At 56.0% G+C, this 16,007-nt stretch overlaps 1 protein-coding gene across 1 annotated transcript in view; it reads left to right on the top strand.

The window, feature by feature from the left end:
* LOC140406485 (crossover junction endonuclease MUS81-like) overlaps window positions 1–16,007 on the top strand; it is a gene marked incomplete at its 3' end in the record, with an annotated part of 75,626 nt that overhangs the window by 45,624 nt on the left and 13,995 nt on the right. Inside the window, exon 4 of the mRNA XM_072494510.1 lies at window positions 291–448. Coding sequence (XP_072350611.1) covers window positions 291–448 — 158 coding nt within the window. The remainder of the gene's footprint in view (window positions 1–290; window positions 449–16,007) is intronic.

The following is a 16,007-nucleotide window of genomic DNA, read 5'->3' as shown; positions in this document are numbered from 1 at the left end:
CGGGGGAAGGGGGAGGGAGGGAGAGGCAGGCGGGGGGAGGGAGGGAGAGGCAGGCGGGGGGAGGGAGGGAGAGGCAGGCGGGGGAGGGAAGGAGGGCGATTGTTCAGACGTTAATGTGGAGCTCTGAGTGGGCAAGATGCCAATGCTACCGGCTCAGACTGCCCATTGGCAGTGGGTGGGTGTGAAAGGAACAGAGGGGCGAGTCTCGAGCCTCCTGAGGGACTGCAGGGTAAAGTGACCTTGGGAAATGAGGCTCTCGACACAACACATTCCGCTGTGCTTGGTTCCAGGTACCAACATGCCCATTCACTACGCCTATCACCCCTTTACCACGGAGCAAACCCACCACGGGACCAAGCTGGGCTCGCCAGCGAAGGCATTGCGATATCGAGCAGCCGAGAGCATGTCTGAGGAGGACGATGCCGCAGAACCGAGGCCGTCCCCATCAGTAAGTAATATCCGCAGAGGGTGGAACGCTCCGCTGCAGCGGTGTGAGCGGGACACGGGCTCCCTCAGTGGCTTCATGGGTAGAACTCTCGTGCTATCAATCTCCGTCGCTCTCTCTCCGTCAAACGTGCTCTGTCTCCCTCCGTCAAACGTGCCCTCTCTCTCCGTCAAACGCTCCGTCTCCCTCCGTCAAACGCTCTGTGTATCTCCGTCAAACGTGCTCTGTCTCCCTCCGTCAAACGTGCTCCGTCTCCCTCCGTCAAACGTGCTCTGTCTCCCTCCGTCAAACGTGCTCTGTCTCCCTCCGTCAAACGTGCTCTGTCTCTCTCCGTCAAACGTGCTCTGTCTCTCTCCGTCAAACGTGCTCTGTCTCCCTCCGTCAAACGTGCTCTGTCTCTCTCCGTCAAACGTGCTCTGTCTCCCTCCGTCAAACGTGCTCTGTCTCTCTCCGTCAAACGTGCTCTGTCTCTCTCCGTCAAACGTGCTCTGTCTCCCTCCGTCAAACGTGCTCTGTCTCTCTCCGTCAAACGTGCTCTGTCTCCCTCCGTCAAACGTGCTCTGTCTCTCTCCGTCAAACGTGCTCTGTCTCCCTCCGTCAAACGTGCCCTCTCTCTCCGTCAAACGCTCCGTCTCCCTCCGTCAAACGCTCTGTGTATCTCCGTCAAACGTGCTCTGTCTCCCTCCGTTAAACGTGCTCTGTCTCCCTCCGTCAAACGTGCTCCGTCTCTCTCCGTCAAACGTGCTCTGTCTCCCTCCGTCAAACGTGCTCCGTCTCTCTCCGTCAAACGTGCCGTGTCTCGCTCCGTCAAACGTGCTCTGTCTCTCTCCGTCAAACGTGCCGTGTCTCGCTCCGTCAAACGGGCTCTCTCTCCGTCAAACGCTCTGTGTATCTCCGTCAAACGTGCTCTGTGTCTCTCCGTCAAACGTGCCGTGTCTCGCTCCGTCAAACGGGCTCTCTCTCCGTCAAACGCTCTGTGTATCTCCGTCAAACGTGCTCTGTGTCTCTCCGTCAAACGTGCTCTGTCTCCCTCCGTCAAACGTGCTCTGTCTCCCTCCGTCAAACGTGCTCCGTCTCTCTCCGTCAAACGTGCTCTGTCTCCCTCCGTCAAACGTGCTCCGTCTCTCTCCGTCAAACGTGCCGTGTCTCGCTCCGTCAAACGTGCTCTGTCTCTCTCCGTCAAACGTGCCGTGTCTCGCTCCGTCAAACGTGCTCTGTCTCTCTCCGTCAAACGTGCCGTGTCTCGCTCCGTCAAACGGGCTCTCTCTCCGTCAAACGCTCTGTGTATCTCCGTCAAACGTGCTCTGTGTCTCTCCGTCAAACGTGCTCTGTCTCTCTCCGTCAAACGTGCTCTGTCTCTCTCCGTCAAACGTGCTCTCTCTCCGTCAAACGTGCTCTCCGTCAAACGTGCCGTGTCTCTCTCCGTCAAACGTGCTCTGTCTCTCTCCGTCAAACGCTCTGTGTATCTCCGTCAAACGTGCTCTGTGTCTCTCCGTCAAACGTGCTCCGTCTCTCTCCGTCAAACGTGCTCTGTCTCTCTCCGTCAAACGTGCTCTGTCTCTCTCCGTCAAACGTGCTCTGTCTCTCTCCGTCAAACGTGCTCTCTCTCCGTCAAGCGTGCTCTCTCTCCGTCAAACGTGCCGTGTCTCTCTCCGTCAAACGTGCTCTGTCTCTCTCCGTCAAACGTGCTCTGTCTCTCTCCGTCAAACGTGCTCTGTCTCTCTCCGTCAAACGTGCTCTGTCTCTCTCCGTCAAACGTGCTCTGTCTCTCTCCGTCAAACGTGCTCCGTCTCTCTCCGTCAAACGTGCTCTGTCTCTCTCCGTCAAACGTGCTCTGTCTCTCTCCGTCAAACGTGCTCTGTCTCTCTCCGTCAAACGTGCTCTGTCTCTCTCCGTCAAACGTGCTCTGTCTCTCTCCGTCAAACGTGCTCTGTCTCTCTCCGTCAAACGTGCTCTGTCTCTCTCCGTCAAACGTGCTCTGTCTCTCTCCGTCAAACGTGCTCTGTCTCTCTCCGTCAAACGTGCTCTGTCTCTCTCCGTCAAACGTGCTCTGTCTCTGTCCGTCAAACGTGCTCTGTGTCTCTCCGTCAAACGTGCTCTGTGTCTCTCCGTCAAACGTGCTCTGTCTCTCTCCGTCAAACGTGCTCTGTCTCTCTCCGTCAAACGTGCTCTGTCTCTCTCCGTCAAACGTGCTCTGTCTCTCTCCGTCAAACGTGCTCTGTCTCTCTCCGTCAAACGTGCTCTGTCTCTCCGTCAAACGTGCTCTGTCTCTCTCCGTCAAACGTGCTCTGTCTCTCTCCGTCAAACGTGCTCCGTCTCTCTCCGTCAAACGTGCTCTGTCTCTCTCCGTCAAACGTGCTCTGTCTCTCTCCGTCAAACGTGCTCTCTCTCCGTCAAACGTGCTCTCTCTCCGTCAAACGTGCCGTGTCTCTCTCCGTCAAACGTGCTCTCTCTCCGTCAAACGTGCTCTCTCTCCGTCAAACGTGCTCTCTCTCCGTCAAACGTGCTCTCTCTCCGTCAAACATGCTCTCCGTCAAACGTGCTCTGTCTCTCCGTCAAACGTGCTCTGTCTCTCCGTCAAGCGTGCTCTGTGTCTCTCCGTCAAGCGTGCTCTGTGTCTCTCCGTCAAACGTGCTCTGTGTCTCTCCGTCAAGCGTGCTCTGTCTCTCTCCGTCAAACGCTCTGTGTCTCTCCGTCAAACGTGCTCTGTGTCTCTCCGTCAAACGTGCTCTGTCTCCCTCCGTGAAACGCTCTGTCTCTCTCCGTCAAACGCTCTGTGTCTCTCCGTCAAACGTGCTCTGTCTACCTCCGTCAAACGTGCTCTGTCTACCTCCGTCAAACGTGCTCTGTCTCCCTCCGTCAAACGTGCTCTGTCTCTCTCCGTCAAACGTGCTCTGTCTCTCTCCGTCAAACGTGCTCTGTCTCTCTCCGTCAAACGTGCTCTGTCTCCGTCAAACGTGCTCTGTCTCCCTCGGTCAAACGTGCTCTCTCTCCGTCAAACGTGCTCTGTCTCGCTCCGTCAAATGTGCTCTTTCTCCGTCAAATGTGCTCTTTCTCCGTCAAACGTGCCCTCTCTCCGTCAAACGTGCTCTGTCTCTCTCCGTCAAACGTGCGCTGTCTCCCTCCGTCAAACGTGCTCTGTCTCCCTCCGTCAAACGTGCTCTGTCTCCCTCCGTCAAACGTGCTCTGTCTCCCTCCGTCAAACGTGCTCTGTCTCCCTCCGTCAAACGTGCTCAGTCTCTCTCCGTCAAACGTGCTCTCTCTCCGTCAAACGTGCTCTGTCTCGCTCCGTCAAATGTGCTCTTTCTCCGTCAAATGTGCTCTTTCTCCGTCAAATGTGCTCTTTCTCCGTCAAATGTGCTCTTTCTCCGTCAAATGTGCTCTTTCTCCGTCAAATGTGCTCTTTCTCCGTCAAACGTGCCCTCTCTCCGTCAAACGTGCTCTGTCTCTCTCCGTCAAACGTGCTCTGTCTCTCTCCGTCAAACGTGCTCTGTCTCTCTCCGTCAAACGTGCTCTGTCTCTCTCCGTCAAACGTGCTCTGTCTCTCTCCGTCAAGCGTGCTCTGTCTCCCTCCGTCAAGCGTGCTCTGTCTCCCTCCGTCAAGCGTGCTTTTTCTCTCTCCGTCAAGCGTGCTCTGTCTCCCTCCGTCAAACGTGCTCTGTCTCTCTCCGTCAAACGTGCTCTGTCTCTCTCCGTCAAACGTGCTCTGTCTCTCTCTGTCAAACGTGCTCTGTCTCTCTCCGTTAAACGTGCTCTGTCTCTCTCCGTCAAACGTGCTCTGTCTCTCTCCGTTAAACGTGCTCTGTCTCTCTCCGTCAAACGTGCTCTGTCTCTCTCCGTCAAACGTGCTCTGTCTCTCTCCGTCAAACGTGCTCTGTCTCTCTCCGTCAAATGCTCCGTCTCTCTCCGTCAAACGTGCTCTGTCTCCCTCCGTCAAATGTGCTCTGTCTCCCTCCGTCAAACGTGCTCTGTCTCCCTCCGTCAAACGTGCTCTGTCTCTCTCCGTCAAACGTGCTCTGTCTCTCTCCGTCAAACGTGCTCTGTCTCTCTCCGTCAAACGTGCTCTGTCTCTCGCCGTCAAACGTGCTCTGTCTCTCTCCGTCAAACGTGCTCTGTCTCTCTCCGTCAAACGTGCTCTGTCTCTCTCCGTCAAACGTGCTCTGTCTCTCTCCGTCAAACGTGCTCTGTCTCCCTCCGTCAAACGTGCTCTGTCTCCCTCCGTCAAACGTGCTCCGTCTCTGTTCTGTCAAATGTGCTCTGTCTCCGTCAAACGTGCTCCGTCTCTCTCCGTCAAACGTGCTCCGTCTCTCTCCGTCAAACGTGCTCTGTCTCCGTCAAACGTGCTCTGTCTCCCTCCGTCAAACGTGCTCTGTCTCCCTCCGTCAAACGTGCTCTGTCTTCCTCCGTCAAACGTGCTCTGTCTCCCTCCGTCAAACGTGCTCTGTCTCCCTCCGTCAAACGTGCTCTGTCTCTCTCCGTCAAACGTGCTCTGTCTCTCTCCGTCAAACGTGCTCTGTCTCTCTCCGTCAAACGTGCTCTGTCTCTCTCCGTCAAACGTGCTCTGTCTCTCTCCGTCAAACGTGCTCTGTCTCTCTCCGTCAAACGTGCTCTGTCTCTCTCCGTCAAACGTGCTCTGTCTCTCTCCGTCAAACGTGCTCTGTCTCTCTCCGTCAAACGTGCTCTGTCTCTCTCCGTCAAACGTGCTCTGTCTCTCTCCGTCAAACGTGCTCTGTCTCTCTCCGTCAAACGTGCTCTGTCTCTCTCCGTCAAACGTGCTCTGTCTCTCTCCGTCAAACGTGCTCAGTCTCCGTCAAACGTGCTCTGTCTCCCTCCGTCAAACGTGCTCTGTCTCTCTCCGTCAAACGTGCTCCGTCTCTCTCCGTCAAACGTGCTCTGTCTCTCTCCGTCAAACGCTCTGTGTCTCTCCGTCAAACGTGCTCTGTGTCTCTCCGTCAAACGTGCTCTGTCTCCCTCCGTGAAACGCTCTGTCTCTCTCCGTCAAACGCTCTGTGTCTCTCCGTCAAACGTGCTCTGTCTCCCTCCGTCAAACGTGCTCTGTCTCTCTCCGTCAAACGTGCTCTGTCTCTCTCCGTCAAACGTGCTCTGTCTCTCTCCGTCAAACGTGCTCTGTCTCTCTCCGTCAAACGTGCTCTGTCTCCGTCAAACGTGCTCTGTCTCCCTCGGTCAAACGTGCTCTCTCTCCGTCAAACGTGCTCTGTCTCGCTCCGTCAAATGTGCTCTTTCTCCGTCAAACGTGCCCTCTCTCCGTCAAACGTGCTCTGTCTCTCTCCGTCAAACGTGCTCTGTCTCTCCGTCAAACGTGCTCTGTGTCTCTCCGTCAAATGTGCTCTTTCTCCGTCAAACGTGCTCTGTCTCTCTCCGTCAAACGTGCTCTGTCTCCGTCAAACGTGCTCTGTCTCCCTCGGTCAAACGTGCTCTCTCTCCGTCAAACGTGCTCTGCCTCGCTCCGTCAAATGTGCTCTTTCTCCGTCAAATGTGCTCTTTCTCCGTCAAACGTGCCCTCTCTCCGTCAAACGTGCTCTGTCTCTCTCCGTCAAACGTGCTCTGTCTCTCCGTCAAACGTGCTCTGTCTCTCTCCGTCAAATGTGCTCTTCTCCGTCAAACGTGCTCTGTCTCTCTCCGTCAAATGTGCTCTTTCTCCGTCAAACGTGCCCTCTCTCCGTCAAACGTGCTCTGTCTCTCTCCGTCAAGCGTGCTCTGTCTCCCTCCGTCAAGCGTGCTCTGTCTCCCTCCGTCAAGCGTGCTCTGTCTCCCTCCGTCAAGCGTGCTCTGTCTCTCTCCGTCAAGCGTGCTCTGTCTCCCTCCGTCAAACGTGCTCTGTCTCTCTCCGTCAAACGTGCTCTGTCTCTCTCCGTCAAACGTGCTCTGTCTCTCTCCGTCAAACGTGCTCTGTCTCTCTCCGTCAAACGTGCTCTGTCTCTCTCTGTCAAACGTGCTCCGTCTCTCTCCGTCAAACGTGCTCCGTCTCTCTCCGTCAAACGTGCTCTGTCTCTCTCCGTCAAACGTGCTCTGTCTCTCTCCGTCAAACGTGCTCTGTCTCTCTCCGTCAAACGTGCTCTGTCTCTCTCCGTCAAACGTGCTCTGTCTCTCTCCGTCAAACGTGCTCTGTCTCTCTCCGTCAAACGTTCTCTGTCTCTCTCCGTCAAACGTTCTCTGTCTCTCTCCGTCAAACGTGCTCTGTCTCTCTCCGTCAAACGTGCTCTGTCTCTCTCCGTCAAATGCTCCGTCTCTCTCCGTCAAACGTGCTCTGTCTCCCTCCGTCAAACGTGCTCTGTCTCCCTCCGTCAAACGTGCTCTGTCTCCCTCCGTCAAACGTGCTCTGTCTCCCTCCGTCAAACGTGCTCTGTCTCCCTCCGTCAAACGTGCTCTGTCTCTCTCCGTCAAACGTGCTCTGTCTCTCTCCGTCAAACGTGCTCTGTCTCTCTCCGTCAAACGTGCTCTGTCTCTCTCCGTCAAACGTGCTCTGTCTCCCTCCGTCAAACGTGCTCTGTCTCCCTCCGTCAAACGTGCTCCGTCTCTCTCAGTCAAATGTGCTCTGTCTCCCTCCGTCAAACGTGCTCTGTCTCTCTCCGTCAAACGTGCTCTGTCTCTCTCCGTCAAACGTGCTCTGTCTCTCTCCGTCAAACGTGCTCTGTCTCTCTCCGTCAAACGTGCTCTGTCTCCCTCCGTCAAACGTGCTCTGTCTCCCTCCGTCAAACGTGCTCTGTCTCTCTCCGTCAAACGTGCTCTGTCTCTCTCCGTCAAACGTGCTCTCTCTCCGTCAAACGTGCTCTCTCTCCGTCAAACGTGCTCTCTCTCCGTCAAACGTGCTCTGTCTCCCTCCGTCAAACGTGCTCTGTCTCCCTCCGTCAAACGTGCTCTGTCTCCCTCCGTCAAACGTGCTCTGTCTCCCTCCGTCAAACGTGCTCTGTCTCTCTCCGTCAAACGTGCTCTGTCTCTCTCCGTCAAACGTGCTCTGTCTCTCTCCGTCAAACGTGCTCTGTCTCCCTCCGTCAAACGTGCTCTGTCTCCCTCCGTCAAACGTGCTCTGTCTCTCTCCGTCAAACGTGCTCTGTCTCTCTCCGTCAAACGTGCTCTGTCTCTCTCCGTCAAACGTGCTCTCTCTCCGTCAAACGTGCTCTCTCTCCGTCAAACGTGCTCTGTCTCCCTCCGTCAAACGTGCTCTGTCTCCCTCCGTCAAACGTGCTCTGTCTCTCTCCGTCAAACGTGCTCTGTCTCTCTCCGTCAAACGTGCTCTGTCTCTCTCCGTCAAACGTGCTCTGTCTCTCTCCGTCAAACGTGCTCTGTCTCTCTCCGTCAAACGTGCTCAGTCTCCGTCAAACGTGCTCTGTCTCCCTCCGTCAAACGTGCTCTGTCTCTCTCCGTCAAACGTGCTCTGTCTCTCTCCGTCAAACGTGCTCCGTCTCTCTCCGTCAAACGTGCTCTGTCTCTCTCCGTCAAACGTGCTCTGTTTCTCTCTGTCAAGCGCGGTCTGTCTCTCTCCGTCAAACGTGCTCTGTCTCTCTCCGTCAAACGTGCTCTGTCTCCCTCGTCAAACGTGCTCTGTCTCCCTCCGTCAAACGTGCTCTGTCTCTCTCCGTCAAACGTGCTCTGTCTCTCTCCGTCAAACGTGCTCTGTCTCTCTCCGTCAAACGTGCTCTGTCTCTCTCCGTCAAACGTGCTCTGTCTCTCTCCGTCAAACGTGCTCTGTCTCTCTCCGTCAAACGTGCTCTGTCTCTCTCCGTCAAACGTGCTCTGTCTCCCTCCGTCAAACGCTCCGTCTCTCTCCATCAAACGTGCTCTGTCTCTCTCCGTCAAACGTGCTCTGTCTCTCTCCGTCAAGCGTGCTCTGTCTCTCTCCGTCAAGCGCGCTCTGTCTCTCTCTCCGTCAAACGTGCTCTGTCTCTCCGTCAAACGCGCTCTCTCCCTCCGTCAAACGCTCCGTCTCTCTCCGTCAAACGTGCTCTGTCTCTCTCCATCAAACGTGCTCTGTCTCTCTCCGTCAAACGTGCTCTGTCTCTCTCCGTCAAACGTGCTCTGTCTCTCTCCGTCAAACGTGCTCTGTCTCTCTCCGTCAAACGTGCTCTGTCTCTCCGTCAAACGTGCTCTCTCTCCGTCAAACGTGCTCTCTCTCCGTCAAACGTGCTCTCTCTCCGTCAAACGTGCTCTCTCTCCGTCAAACGTGCTCTCTCTCCGTCAAACGTGCTCTCTCTCCGTCAAACGTGCTCTCTCTCCGTCAAACGTGCTCTCTCTCCGTCAAACGTGCTCTCTCTCCGTCAAACGTGCTCTCTCTCCGTCAAACGTGCTCTCTCTCCGTCAAACGTGCTCTCTCTCCGTCAAACGTGCTCTCTCTCCGTCAAACGTGCTCTCTCTCCGTCAAACGTGCTCTCTCTCCGTCAAACGTGCTCTCTCTCCGTCAAACGTGCTCTCTCTCCGTCAAACGTGCTCTCTCTCCGTCAAACGTGCTCTCTCTCCGTCAAACGTGCTCTCTCTCCGTCAAACGTGCTCTCTCTCCGTCAAACGTGCTCTCTCTCCGTCAAACGTGCTCCGTCTCTCTCCGTCAAACGTGCTCCGTCTCTCTCCGTCAAACGTGCTCTGTCTCCCTCCGTCAAACGTGCTCTGTCTCCCTCCGTCAAACGTGCTCTGTCTCTCTCCGGCAAACGTGCTCTGTCTCTCTCCGTCAAACGTGCTCTGTCTCTCTCCGTCAAACGTGCTCAGTCTCCGTCAAACGTGCTCTGTCTCCCTCCGTCAAACGTGCTCTGTCTCTCTCCGTCAAACGTGCTCTGTCTCTCTCCGTCAAACGTGCTCCGTCTCTCTCCGTCAAACGTGCTCCGTCTCTCTCCGTCAAACGTGCTCTGTCTCTCTCCGTCAAACGTGCTCTGTCTCTCTCCGTCAAACGTGCTCTGTCTCCCTCCGTCAAACGTGCTCCGTCAAACGTGCTCTGTCTCCCTCCGTCAAACGTGCTCTGTCTCCCTCCGTCAAACGTGCTCTGTCTCCCTCCGTCAAACGTGCTCTGTCTCCCTCCGTCAAACGTGCTCTGTCTCCCTCCGTCAAACGTGCTCTGTCTCTCTCCGTCAAACGTGCTCTGTCTCTCTCCGTCAAACGTGCTCTCTCTCCGTCAAACGTGCTCTCTCTCCGTCAAACGTGCTCTGTCTCTCTCCGTCAAACGTGCTCTGTCTCTCTCCGTCAAACGTGCTCTGTCTCTCTTCGTCAAACGTGCTCTGTCTCTCTCCGTCAAACGTGCTCTCTCTCCGTCAAACGTGCTCTGTCTCTCTCCGTCAAACGTGCTCTGTCTTCCTCCGTCAAACGTGCTCTGTCTCCCACCGTCAAACGTGCTCTGTCTCCCACCGTCAAACGTGCTCTGTCTCTCTCCGTCAAACGTGCTCTGTCTCTCTCTGTCAAGCGCGGTCTGTCTCTCTCCGTCAAACGTGCTGTGTCTCTCCGTCAAACGTGCTCCGTCTCTCTCCGTCAAACGTGCTCTGTCTCCGTCAAACGTGCTCTGTCTCCCTCCGTCAAACGTGCTCTGTCTCCCTCCGTCAAACGTGCTCTGTCTTCCTCCGTCAAACGTGCTCTGTCTCCCTCCGTCAAACGTGCTCTGTCTCCCTCCGTCAAACGTGCTCTGTCTCTCTTCGTCAAACGTGCTCTGTCTCTCTCCGTCAAACGTGCTCTGTCTCTCTCCGTCAAACGTGCTCTGTCTCTCTCCGTCAAACGTGCTCTGTCTCTCTCCGTCAAACGTGCTCTGTCTCTCTCCGTCAAACGTGCTCTGTCTCTCTCCGTCAAACGTGCTCTGTCTCTCTCCGTCAAACGTGCTCTGTCTCTCTCCGTCAAACGTGCTCTGTCTCTCTCCGTCAAACGTGCTCAGTCTCCGTCAAACGTGCTCTGTCTCCCTCCGTCAAACGTGCTCTGTCTCTCTCCGTCAAACGTGCTCTGTCTCTCTCTGTCAAACGTGCTCCGTCTCTCTCCGTCAAACGTGCTCTGTCTCTCTCCGTCAAACGCTCTGTGTCTCTCCGTCAAACGTGCTCTGTGTCTCTCCGTCAAACGTGCTCTGTCTCCCTCCGTGAAACGCTCTGTCTCCCTCCGTGAAACGCTCTGTCTCTCTCCGTCAAACGCTCTGTGTCTCTCCGTCAAACGTGCTCTGTCTCCCTCCGTCAAACGTGCTCTGTCTCTCTCCGTCAAACGTGCTCTGTCTCTCTCCGTCAAACGTGCTCTGTCTCTCTCCGTCAAACGTGCTCTGTCTCCGTCAAACGTGCTCTGTCTCCCTCGGTCAAACGTGCTCTCTCTCCGTCAAACGTGCTCTGTCTCGCTCCGTCAAATGTGCTCTTTCTCCGTCAAATGTGCTCTTTCTCCGTCAAACGTGCCCTCTCTCCGTCAAACGTGCTCTGTCTCTCTCCGTCAAACGTGCTCTGTCTCTCCGTCAAACGTGCTCTGTGTCTCTCCGTCAAATGTGCTCTTTCTCCGTCAAACGTGCTCTCTCTCCGTCAAACGTGCTCTGTCTCCCTCCGTCAAACGTGCTCTGTCTCCCTCCGTCAAACGTGCTCTGTCTCTCTCCGTCAAACGTGCTCTGTCTCTCTCCGTCAAACGTGCTCTGTCTCTCTCCGTCAAACGTGCTCTGTCTCTCTCCGTCAAACGTGCTCTGTCTCTCTCCGTCAAACGTGCTCAGTCTCCGTCAAACGTGCTCTGTCTCCCTCCGTCAAACGTGCTCTGTCTCTCTCCGTCAAACGTGCTCTGTCTCTCTCCGTCAAACGTGCTCCGTCTCTCTCCGTCAAACGTGCTCTGTCTCTCTCCGTCAAACGTGCTCTGTCTCTCTCTGTCAAGCGCGGTCTGTCTCTCTCCGTCAAACGTGCTCTGTCTCTCTCCGTCAAACGTGCTCTGTCTCCCTCGTCAAACGTGCTCTGTCTCCCTCCGTCAAACGTGCTCTGTCTCTCTCCGTCAAACGTGCTCTGTCTCTCTCCGTCAAACGTGCTCTGTCTCTCTCCGTCAAACGTGCTCTGTCTCTCTCCGTCAAACGTGCTCTGTCTCTCTCCGTCAAACGTGCTCTGTTTCCCTCCGTCAAACGCTCCGTCTCTCTCCATCAAACGTGCTCTGTCTCTCTCCGTCAAACGTGCTCTGTCTCTCTCCGTCAAGCGTGCTCCGTCTCTCTCCGTCAAGCGTGCTCCGTCTCTCTCCGTCAAGCGCGCTCTGTCTCTCTCCGTCAAGCGCGCTCTGTCTCTCTCTCCTTCAAACGTGCTCTGTGTCTCTCCGTCAAACGCGCTCTGTCTCCCTCCGTCAAACGCTCCGTCTCTCTCCGTCAAACGTGCTCTGTCTCTCTCCATCAAACGTGCTCTGTCTCTCTCCGTCAAACGTGCTCTGTCTCTCTCCGTCAAACGTGCTCTGTCTCTCTCCGTCAAACGTGCTCTGTCTCTCTCCGTCAAACGTGCTCTGTCTCTCTCCGTCAAACGTGCTCTGTCTCTCCGTCAAACGTGCTCTGTCTCTCCGTCAAACGTGCTCTGTCCCTCCGTCAAACGTGCTCTGTCTCCCTCCGTCAAACGCTCCGTCTCCCTCCGTCAAACGCTCCGTCTCCCTCCGTCAAACGCTCCGTCTCCCTCCGTCAAACGCTCCGTCTCCCTCCGTCAAACGCTCCGTCTCCCTCCGTCAAACGCTCCGTCTCCCTCCGTCAAACGCTCCGTCTCCCTCCGTCAAACGCTCCGTCTCCCTCCGTCAAACGCTCCGTCTCCCTCCGTCAAACGCTCCGTCTCCCTCCGTCAAACGCTCCGTCTCCCTCCGTCAAACGCTCCGTCTCCCTCCGTCAAACGCTCCGTCTCCCTCCGTCAAACGTGCTCTGTCTCTCTCCGTCAAACGTGCTCTCTCTCCGTCAAACGTGCTCTCATTCGTCAAACGTGCTCTCTCTCCGTCAAACGTGCTCTCTCTCCGTCAAACGTGCTCTCTCTCCGTCAAACGTGCTCTCTCTCCGTCAAACGTGCTCTCTCTCCGTCAAACGTGCTCTCTCTCCGTCAAACGTGCTCTCTCTCCGTCAAACGTGCTCTCTCTCCGTCAAACGTGCTCTCTCTCCGTCAAACGTGCTCTCTCTCCGTCAAACGTGCTCTCTCTCCGTCAAACGTGCTCTCTCTCCGTCAAACGTGCTCTCTCTCCGTCAAACGTGCTCTCTCTCCGTCAAACGTGCTCTCTCTCCGTCAAACGTGCTCTCTCTCCGTCAAACGTGCTCTCTCTCCGTCAAACGTGCTCTCTCTCCGTCAAACGTGCTCTCTCTCCGTCAAACGTGCTCTCTCTCCGTCAAACGTGCTCTCTCTCCGTCAAACGTGCTGTGTCTCTCTCCGTCAAACGTGCTCCGTCTCTCTCCGTCAAACGTGCTCTGTCTCCCTCCGTCAAACGTGCTCTGTCTCCCTCCGTCAAACGTGCTCTGTCTCTCTCCGTCAAACGTGCTCTGTCTCTCTCCGTCAAACGTGCTCAGTCTCCGTCAAACGTGCTCTGTCTCCCTCCGTCAAACGTGCTCTGTCTCTCTCCGTCAAACGTGCTCTGTCTCTCTCCGTCAAACGTGCTCCGTCTCTCTCCGTCAAACGTGCTCCGTCTCTCTCCGTCAAACGTGCTCCGTCTCTCTCCGTCAAACGTGCTCTGTCTCTCTCCGTCAAACGTGCTCTGTCTCTCTCCGTCAAACGTGCTCTGTCTCCCTCCGTCAAACGTGCTCCGTCAAACGTGCTCCGTCAAACGTGCTCCGTCTCCCTCCGTCAAACGTGCTCCGTCTCCCTCCGTCAAACGTGCTCCGTCTCCCTCCGTCAAACGTGCTCTGTCTCCCTCCGTCAAACGTGCTCTGTCTCTCTCCGTCAAACGTGCTCAGTCTCCGTCAAACGTGCTCTGTCTCCCTCCGTCAAACGTGCTCTGTCTCTCTTCGTCAAACGTGCTCTGTCTCTCTCCGTCAAACGTGCTCTCTCTCCGTCAAACGTGCTCTGTCTCTCTTCGTCAAACGTGCTCTGTCTCTCTCCGTCAAACGTGCTCTCTCTCCGTCAAACGTGCTCTGTCTCTCTCCGTCAAACGTGCTCTGTCTCCCTCCGTCAAACGTGCTCTGTCTCCCTCCGTCAAACGTGCTCTGTCTCTCTCCGTCAAACGTGCTCTGTGTCTCTCCGTCAAACGTGCTCTGTGTCTCTCCGTCAAACGTGCTCTGTGTCTCTCCGTCAAACGTGCTCTGTCTCTCTCCGTCAAACGTGCTCAGTCTCCGTCAAACGTGCTCTGTCTCCCTCCGTCAAACGTGCTCTGTCTCCCTCCGTCAAACGTGCTCTGTCTCTCTCCGTCAAACGTGCTCCGTCTCTCTCCGTCAAACGTGCTCCGTTTCTCTCCGTCAAACGTGCTCTGTCTCCCTCCGTCAAACGTGCTCTGTCTCTCTCCGTCAAACGTGCTCTGTCTCTCTCCGTCAAACGTGCTCTCTCTCCGTCAAACGTGCTCTCTCTCCGTCAAACGTGCTCTCTCTCCGTCAAACGTGCTCTCTCTCCGTCAAACGTGCTCTCTCTCCGTCAAACGTGCTCTCTCTCCGTCAAATGTGCTCTGTCTCTCTCCGTCAAACGTGCTCTGTCTCTCTCCGTCAAACGTGCTCTGTCTCTCTCCGTCAAACGTGCTCTGTCTCTCTCCGTCAAACGTGCTCTGTCTCTCTCCGTCAAACGTGCTCTGTCTCTCTCCGTCAAACGTGCTCTCTCTCCGTCAAACGTGCTCCGTCTCCCTCCGTCAAACGCTCCGTCTCCCTCCGTCAAACGCTCCGTCTCCCTCCGTCAAACGTGCTCCGTCTCTCTCCGTCAAACGTGCTCCGTCTCTCTTCGTCAAACGTGCTCCGTCTCTCTCCGTCAAACGTGCTCCGTCTCTCTCCGTCAAACGTGCTCTGTCTCTCTCCGTCAAACGTGCTCTGTCTCCCTCCGTCAAACGTGCTCTGTCTCCCTCCGTCAAACGTGCTCCGTCTCTCTCCGTCAAACGTGCTCCGTCTCTCTCCGTCAAACGTGCTCTGTCTCCCTCCGTCAAACGTGCTCTGTCTCCCTCCGTCAAACGTGCTCTGTCTCCCTCCGTCAAACGTGCTCTGTCTCTCTCCGTCAAACGTGCTCTGTCTCTCTCCGTCAAACGTGCTCTGTCTCTCTTCGTCAAACGTGCTCTCCCTCCGTCAAACGTGCTCCGTCTCTCTCCGTCAAACGTGCTCTGTCTCTCTCCGTCAAACGTGCTCAGTCTCCGTCAAACGTGCTCTGTCTCCCTCCGTCAAACGTGCTCTGTCTCCCTCCGTCAAACGTGCTCTGTCTCTCTCCGTCAAACGTGCTCTGTCTCTCTCCGTCAAACGTGCTCCGTCTCCCTCCGTCAAACGTGCTCTGTCTCTCTCCGTCAAGCGTGCTCTGTCTCTCTCCGTCAAGCGTGCTCTGTCTCTCTCCGTCAAACGTGCTCTGTCTCTCTCCGTCAAACATGCTCTGTCTCCCTCCGTCAAACGTGCTCTGTCTCGCTCCGTCAAACGGGCTCTCTCTCCGTCAAACGTGCTCTGTCTCTCCGTCAAGCGTGCTCTGTCTCTCTCCGTCAAGCGTGCTCTGTCTCTCTCCGTCAAGCGTGCTCTGTCTCTCTCCGTCAAGCGTGCTCTGTCTCTCTCCGTCAAGCGTGCTCTGTCTCTCTCCGTCAAACGTGCTCTGTCTCTCTCCGTCAAACGTGCTCTGTCTCTCTCCGTCAAACGTGCTCTGTCTCTCTCCGTCAAACGTGCTCTGTCTCTCTCCGTCAAACGTGCTCTGTCTCTCTCCGTCAAACGTGCTCTGTCTCTCTCCGTCAAACGTGCTCTGTCTCTCTCCGTCAAACGTGCTCTGTCTCTCTCCGTCAAACGTGCTCTGTCTCTCTCCGTCAAACGTGCTCTCTCTCCGTCAAACGTGCTCTCTCTCCGTCAAACGTGCTCTGTCTCTCTCCGTCAAACGTGCTCTGTCTCTCTCCGTCAAACGTGCTCTCTCTCCGTCAAACGTGCTCTGTCTCTCTCCGTCAAACGTGCTCTGTCTCCCTCCGTCAAACGTGCTCTGTCTTCCTCCGTCAAACGTGCTCTGTCTTCCTCCGTCAAACGTGCTCTGTTTCCCTCGGTCATACGTGCTCTGGCTCTCTCCGTCAAACGTGCTCTGTCTCCCTCCGTCAAACGTGCTCTGCCTCTCTCCGTCAAACGTGCTCTGTCTCCCTCCGTCAAACGTGCTCTGTCTCCCTCCGTCAAACGTGCTCTGTCTCCCTCCGTCAAACGTGCTCTGTCTCCCTCCGTCAAACGTGCTCAGTCTCCCTCCGTCAAACGTGCTCTGTCTCCCTCCGTCAAACGTGCTCTGTCTCCCTCCGTCAAACGTGCTCTGTCTCCCTCCGTCAAACGTGCTCTGTCTCCCTCCGTCAAACGTGCTCAGTCTCCCTCCGTCAAACGTGCTCCGTCTCTCTCCGTCAAACGTGCTCCGTCTCTCTCCGTCAAACGTGCTCCGTCTCTCTCCGTCAAACGTGCTCTGGCTCTCTCCGTCAAACGTGCTCTGTCTCCCTCCGTCAAACGTGCTCTGTCTCCCTCCGTCAAACGTGCTCCGTCTCTCTCCGTCAAACGTGC

The sequence above is a fragment of the Scyliorhinus torazame genome, unplaced genomic scaffold, assembly GCF_047496885.1.
Source record: "Scyliorhinus torazame isolate Kashiwa2021f unplaced genomic scaffold, sScyTor2.1 scaffold_556, whole genome shotgun sequence".
Taxonomy (NCBI): domain Eukaryota; kingdom Metazoa; phylum Chordata; class Chondrichthyes; order Carcharhiniformes; family Scyliorhinidae; genus Scyliorhinus; species Scyliorhinus torazame.
Note: the sequence above shows the minus strand (reverse complement) of the source record. Positions and strands in the feature narration are given on the sequence as shown.